General features: G+C 37.0%; 1 protein-coding gene across 2 annotated transcripts; it reads right to left on the bottom strand.

Moving 5' to 3' along the window:
* Positions 1 to 1733: 1733 nt before the first annotated feature.
* On the bottom strand, positions 1734 to 3469 carry LOC124632157. 2 transcript variants are annotated; one of them, XM_047166844.1, is made up of 5 exons: positions 3202 to 3469; positions 2993 to 3055; positions 2838 to 2906; positions 2519 to 2644; positions 1734 to 2396 (listed from the first exon to the last, which is right to left on the bottom strand). In XM_047166844.1, the coding sequence occupies exons 1-5, from the start codon at positions 3295 to 3297 to the stop codon at positions 2226 to 2228; spliced, it is 525 nt and encodes a 174-aa protein (XP_047022800.1). In that variant the 5' UTR covers positions 3298 to 3469; the 3' UTR covers positions 1734 to 2225. The 2 variants fall into 2 exon arrangements, with proteins under 2 accessions (XP_047022800.1, XP_047022799.1); XM_047166843.1 differs by having other exon boundaries at positions 3178 to 3431.
* Between the last annotated feature and the right edge of the window lie 4375 nt (positions 3470 to 7844).

Here is a 7844-nt window from a genome sequence, read left to right as displayed (position 1 = left end):
ACAGTTTATAGTTGAAAAATTGTAATCAAGCACACAATAATAAGAAAAACACTTAGTTCTTATATAATAAGGAGTATTCCCTTTATGTGGTTTCCCCGCCAGCTGATATGTTTTCAAAAGCCTCTGTACTTCAGTTATAATATTGGTATTCTCTTAAGCATGAAAATAACCAAATTGGTCTCAATTTTGTTTTCACTAAATCCAGATAAAGTAGGTATTACATTTTTTATTGATTTATTGTTTCACAGATACTATGTACTTTATCATTCTTGGCTAGTGGCAGTTACCAGAAGGTTATTAAAGAGGGCATCAGAACTTATTTATCGCAACCGTCTGCATCTCGTTGCATAAATGAAGTAGTGGAAGCTCTGAACAATCCGGCCGTAGTAAAAAAATATATAAGGTTTCCTCAAAATCAGCAAGAAAGGCAAATTTTAAAAGAAAGGTTAGTACCTAGATATAATATAATTTTAATATTATTATAATTAAACTGACCCTTTTATTTTTACAGTTGATCATGTTAGTGATTATTGTAAATTACAGGTTCTACAAAAGGTTTGGGTTTCCAGCCACCATAGGCTGTATTGATGGCACTCTGGTGGCAATGAAGAGACCAGCAGAGAACGAAGAACGGTTTTACTGCCGCAAAGGCTACCATGCAAGAAATGTGCAATTGGTAAAATGGATTTCAATGTTGTAATCAATTATAATTAGGTATAATAGAGTCATTGTAATTTATTTCTTTTTCAGATAACAGATGCAGATTTAAATATTTTACACGTGGATCCCACATATGGAGGAGCTACTCACGATAGCTTCATTTTTAATTATAGTGCTATCAAAGACCATTTAGAGGCATTAACAAATGCTGGTGAAGAAGTAGTTTTGCTCGGTAAGTAGATCCTTTCCTGACCCTGCTTCAGAATATAAGCCTAATTACTAAGTATAAAAACTACATAGTTATTTTTTTTCAGGTGATTCAGGATATGCTCAGCGTGCCTACCTCATGACGCCAATTAGTGGCGCTGAAGAGAATTCCCCTGAAGCTTATTACAATAAGCGTCATTCAACTGCTCGCAACTCAGTTGAGAGAACAATAGGCCTCCTAAAAGGACGATTTAGGTGCTTATTAGTACACAGAGTACTCGACTACCATCCAGATGTAGTTGCAAAAATAGTAATTGCATGTTGTGTTTTGCACAACATGTGCAATCGCGCGGGAATTCCGGCAATCTCTATTTCCGAGGAAGAAAGAGTAGAAGAGCTTGAAATAATTGCTGAAGCAACAAGGAGGCAAACTAGAGATTTACCATCCAACGCCGATTTAGCTTTAGGTCAATTACGAAGGCGAAACTTCGTGAATGGGCTTTGGCGTTCACGTCATAATTAATGGGTGCTAATTAAATAGACTTCTTTTTATTATCATTATTCGGCCCAAAAATGTATGTTGGCTTCTAAATTACTAAGTCAGCCACAATTAACTATGCCGGATTGCTGAACCAGAGGTCTTGGGTTCGATTCCCGGTTCGGTCGACATTTGTGTGATGAGCATGCTTGTTGGCCGTGGTCTGGGTGTGACAATATGTATCTATACTAATATTATAAAGAGGAAAACTTTGTTTGTTTGGTTGTAATGGATAAACTCAAAAACTACTGGACCAATTTTAAATATTCTTTCAATAATCTTAGCTGATGTTTATTTTGTTTTGATTGAAAAAAATAAAAAAATAAACTTATGTAAATTAGCTTATTTATTGTTCAACCACCTATAACAATTTACCTAGTTTAGGACCTCGAAGTTTAGTTTAGGCCGAAGCCAAACGCTGAATCCCTTTTGAGACAACTTTAATCTAAAAATTCTGTCCCTCTCTGCACTCCTCTCCAGAAAGGACTGCATGATCTGCGTATTCAATCTTTGTATCTCCAGCTGCTGTTCTTCCAACCTCAGGAATCTCTCAGTCATGGAGGAGAATTCCTATCTCTGTTGACGGCCTCTGCCAATGCTTGCAGCCCTTGACCGACTGCAGCTACAGCTTCAGCAAAAATTCTGTCCCTCTCTGCACTCCTCTCCAGAAAGGACTGCATGATCTGCGTATTCAATCTTTGTATCTCCAGCTGCTGTTCTTCCAACCTCAGGAATCTCTCAGTCATGGAGGAGAATGACTAAATATTTACATTTTAAAATTCTCGATCTAATGGTAGAGAATGCTGTTTAAATGTATTTTTTACCTACATGATGAAGCCGCAGTTCTTGGAATGACTGGGGAGGCTACTGGGGTGGAACCACGGCGTGAAGGTAAAGGTGTGGGCGTATGGGAAAGTGTTACAGTTGGAGGGGACAGGCTGGGATGATAAACATGAGGATTTGGAGGAGGAGTGTTGTCTAACTGGTTATTCTGAAACAACAGAAACAATCTTAAAAAGGCCCACTTCCTAATATTGAAATTAAATATCGACAATTCCAAGTGACACAGTAAATAATATTAAAGCACTTAGAATTTCAGAGATAGATACATACCCGTAAAATGCTTTGGCTAGTTCCAACAATGGAGCTGGATGAGGAAGCAAACAGTTTTCTCGAAATTGCACTAGCTGGTGGTCTGTAATTTCGAGGTGCTGGACTGTCCTCAATCAGGGCGGAATCCTGTAAATTGGATAAAATGGTATCTTCCTTGTGGGATAAAATTAAGATTATAATATTATTAGGGTTATTACAAGGATGAATTACTATTTCAATTATATTGGTAATAATAAAATGAATTTCAATATTTATAGATACTAATAGAATATAATCTAGACACATCATATACAGACATATTTAGTACAAAATAGCTTACATAAAATACAATAGCTGCTGATTCCTCAGTAGGCCGTGCCTGACTCTGCTGTTGTTGTGGTACATTAATCTATAATAAGTTAACATAAAAAAAAATGCTAGGTAAGAGTGTAAAATAATGAATTCCATAAAATTATGAATTAAAAAATATCTTACGTTGTCATCATTAGTATTGTATATAGGTTGTGCTTCGGGTGATGGAGACGGCGTATCATTTTCCTGAAACAGGAAGGTAAATTTAATATAAAATTCACTTAACACTAAAAAGGGTCTAATCCACAAAAAAATGGGTGCTGTAAAAACGACAGCAAACCTTGCAGAGTGTTTCTAGTATTACTTATCAATTGCATTTCTGAATTTCTTACCGGAAACGGCTGAATGCCTAAATGTGCATCTCCTGTGGAAAAGCTTTCACCACCACACAAAGCAACAATCCTTTCCTCAACCTCAGTTAGCATCATTTCGTCCTCCACCCCACCACCAGTCCTACGCCTAGCAGCAGAGCGTGCTGCAACTTTTTTTTTAATGGCGCTTTTTTTGTCAGTCCAATACTACAATCAAACATTTATTTAAAATTAAAAAGAAAATTAGTTGTCTCCATTTCCACAATATTCTTGGTCAAAAATTGAAAAAGATTACATAAAATCAAAATAAAATATTTATGAATTCAAGGAACACACTTGAAACCAAGACTATCGGCTATCGCATAAGTGGTTTGCTTTAAGGAATGTGAAGTGGTTCTAACACAGCCGTTCCCAAATGGGGTTCCGCGGAACCCTGAGGTTCCGTGACAGGCCCTCAGGGGTTCCGTGGAAAATTCAAGATTTCCATATGGTAAATCGTTTCACTTTTGACAATATTATATTATTATTCATTTTCAATTAAATTGTTTTAAATATTGCATTCCAAAATTCCATTTTGGCACCATGTAGGTTGGTACCACTCGGGAGTGTAAGTCTCGTACTTTCGCGACAAGTGGCGGGGGAAGGCCACGGCAGCAGATAATTTAATTCCGTTTTTTACAAATTGTAGATTAACTTAATACCTCCAGGTCTTCGGCAATCGGCAAAAGTAGGTAGCGAGGCTTATTTTATCGCCAGGATTATACGTTTTCATACATTTGACAGGACGTGAAATGAAACGGCATACGAGTATTTCCAGTGGCTATTTTTACCATGAATCAAAGTGTGACATTTGACATTATTTCCAATTTTTGACCTCCGCGAATCCGAAAATTTCGCGCTCGCTTCGCTCGCGACTCCATGTTACGTGTGATGCTTTTAGGTTCGTTTCATTGCTCAAGTATCCAACACCGAAAAAATTTCGCGCTCTTGCGTCGAGGTTTCCTTTGATGTTTATTTATTATTCCTCTGGTTCAGAAAAAGCAATAGCGCTTTCTTCGCTAGCTGCTTATTCATTTGCATTTGCTTTTTTTGTGGATATTGTACTTTTTGAGACCTTATTAATTTACAGTGGTTTTGTTTATTTTGTGTAGGTACTTAAACTAAAAAAAATTCGCGCTCCACTGAATGTCTTTCAATGCTAGCGGGTGCTTGGAACTTCTTCTTTTAGTTAAAAAAAATCGCGCTCGCTCGCCTCGCACCTGTACAAACCCAATCTATTTCTTTTTGCGTTTACTTTGTCAGTCTTCAAACTGAAAACTATTCACATAATACACAAAGTCAAGGGCGACTAAATTGTTTTCTGGCCCTTGTGGCAGATAGGTAGCTATGCTACGCCTGAGTATAATGAATATGTCTCTAACCATATAACCATTTGGTGCGCTACCACACGCCACGAGCCATACCTGAGTGTATTTACATCTTTAGTTTACTTCTTACTTAAGGTAAGGTTCCGCCGAAAACTGGTGAAACGAAAAGGGTTCCGAAGCCAAAAGAATTCGGGAACCGCTGTTCTAACATACTGCTGCAAAAAAAAATACTGCTAACCTTGGTCTACTGTTTGTGGGTTTTGATGGTGCCACCTATACTGTTTAAGCGCACGGCTAATTCCTCCCACTGGCTTCGACTTCGCTCTCTGGCATTTTGCGTTCTCACGAAACCCTTCGCCAGGCCAGGGTTTTGCTCCATAAACTCAACCAGAGTTTCAACCTGAGCCGACGAAGGGTGAGACGACCTGTCATTTGGACTGAAATTATTGTTGGATTAATAAAATAAACACTTCTTTAATTAATATTATTTTTAACTTTATAACAAGAAATATAAAATTACTTCATGATTTTATCACAATTACGGCGAAAACCGGCGAAAACAAACAAGCTTAAACACAATATGAAGACAGAAGATACCCGATATATTACTTTCCTCTATGACAGAAGAGAAGAAAATATTGTCCACAGATTAATAATGGTATTGGCGCTGTCAGTATTTTTTTTCGTCGGGTAAGCATAGATTATATTCACAGCACGAATTTAGAGATTTCTGTTTATTTTATACTTAAAAGCTGCCTCAAATTCCTTACAATAACAAATTATAACTAAAACATCATATTTAGCTAAAATTCTGTGTCAAAACTGATAAAATTAAAAACTGATTAATCTCGGTTGACATTTTGTCGAGTGGGGAAGTCACTAGCACAGCATTGGTCGATGTCGAGCTCACTTCACTTCGCAAGTGATTAGGTGATGTTTACAGAATGCAAAATCAAGGTCGTTCTGAATCGAATGCGAAGTGAGAGTGAATAGCGAAGTGAAATGCGAGTTGTTGTTCGAATTTTATAGAATCGACGTGCAGGCAGGCCTTGGCCCTGTTGCGCCCCGCTGGGGTTGCTGACAGTATTCTACTTGTGTAGCCCTTTCATTTGATACCCATATTGAGGGGGCTGTGCCATTTTGTGCCGGCGGCCATATTGGATTTAATTAAAGGTGTATACAAAATTTCAGACCAATCGGTTGACAGGAAGAGGGTGAAATTTGAATTACTAAATTTGATCCAAGAATAAATAATAAAACAAACGGGGTGAGCTAAATAAAACCGTTTAAATATCTCGTAATGTTGAAACTGATTGTAATTTTTAGGAAAGCTCTTTCATTATATCTAGCCGAATATAAGAAATGGCAATAAAAGTTGATAATGATCTGTAAAATCTGATTTTTTATGCAATAAATTGTGAAAAAGTGCCCATCCCTCCCCTACCTCCCCTAAAGTATGAAATGACATTACGAATCGAAGTGAAATGCGAGTTGTTGATCGAGTTTTATAGAATCCCAGTACTGAGCGCTTGATAACAAACAAGTTTCCGCATAATTAAGTTATCGATTTAGCCGCTATACTTACGTAGATATACGAAGTAACAACATTCACGTATTAAATTACTGAAGCTATAATTGCATTCACTTGAAACAATGAGGGACGCTGTAGTGCTTTGTGTTTTTTTAATTAAAATGCCGTTAATGTATTTTCAATTGGCAATTACGCTTTCCTTCGTATACATGGCTATTGTTATTCCACAAAATTTAATTGAACGTCTGTGTTTGGCCATTGTGTAATTTTCATGAAGAAATACAAGAAATAATTTGAGAGGTCGTTAGGCCGGGAAATTGTAAAAGTCAATTTTGTTAAATGGATTATTATAGCGCTCTCGGGCGATGGGCCTTTGTGAATTACTAGCTTACAGCTTTTATAGGTAAGTGCCTACCCACACACAAAAGAGTTTTTTTCAATCAAGCAGTTCATGACGTCGATATTTGTTGTTTGGAGTTTTATTTTTCACTAACTACTTGCAGTACAGTAATATCCGTATCCGTAACTATGTAACTATAGACATGAATTAAGGCTACGAAGATAAATCATAGTTTACCCTTCCGTAGTTGACACCTACATAAATGCTATGATATCCCATAAACTTGGCGAGTAAATTGCACACCAAATTAATATTCAAATTGGAATATTAAAAGGCAGTTATTCCGTAACGTTCTATTTGCTCGTTTACGTGCAGTTAACGCTCCTATCAGGGCGGCATTAAGTATGTATAGCTAATCACCTCATTCATTTTTCCTTCCCGACTGCGGCGAGGTGTCGTCAGCGGTATTATTTGTACAAGTGCTGTAAACGTCAAATGGAACGAGTTTTCATTAGTCCGGCGTCCCGGCAGCGTCACCCATTAAGATACCAGCCGCTAGCCAGTAACCACTCACAAAAGACATTGAATTTTTATGTGACTTCACAATTTCTGATGATTCTCTTCCACGTCGACCGAAGTTTCGGGAATATATTATTATGGTCAACTAGTTTTTTTCTATACTTATACTTCTGGTTGAATCACTACTTCTGTTGTGAAAGTATTTCAGTAACTCATTCTGTGGATTTCCTGAACTAAACTTTCTACGTTAAATATAATCTATAGTCGCCCGGTTGGCAAAAGTATTGTAATGTAGATTTGCGTATAACATTGCAGTTTTGAATAATATGACCTCCGAAAACTTAGGAAATTACTTTTAACTTTTTTTGTTACTGTGCAGTAAAGTAAAGTATGTCCAACTGCAAGATATAACTTCGCCTACTTCAAAGATGGTCATGTTGTAAATAAACGATCCCCAAAAACACTTGATGAAGCGTTTGAATGCCGCACATGTACACAAGTAACGCTATTTATTGCATCAAAGCGCTCATCCGTCTTTTAAAGTATCGAACGGCTGCTGCACAAGAAAACGGACATTATTTTATAAATTCTAGTTTCAAACAGATAGATCAACATCCCGCCTGCCTTCTGCTTGGCCGGTACAAAGTGCGGATTTATAGCAAATGGATTTCTGTGGATCCATTTGTGAAAAGAAATTGTGCTCAAAGTTATGCTCGATTCCACTATGCATTTTTCTTTAGTTTATTAAATGTAAATATTTATGAGTTAAATATAAAGTTAAAGTAATTTGGGTAAGGTAGCTTTGGTCCGAAAAAAATTATACTATGCAACAATTTTTGTGGTACATAAGTGTGTGTATTGGGTAAGTACATAAGGGTGTTAATCGTCCTTTAGTAAAGCAACGAAC

This window comes from Helicoverpa zea, chromosome 7 (assembly GCF_022581195.2).
Source record: "Helicoverpa zea isolate HzStark_Cry1AcR chromosome 7, ilHelZeax1.1, whole genome shotgun sequence".
Lineage (NCBI taxonomy): Eukaryota > Metazoa > Arthropoda > Insecta > Lepidoptera > Noctuidae > Helicoverpa > Helicoverpa zea.
This window is presented reverse-complemented; position numbering and strand designations above follow the sequence as displayed.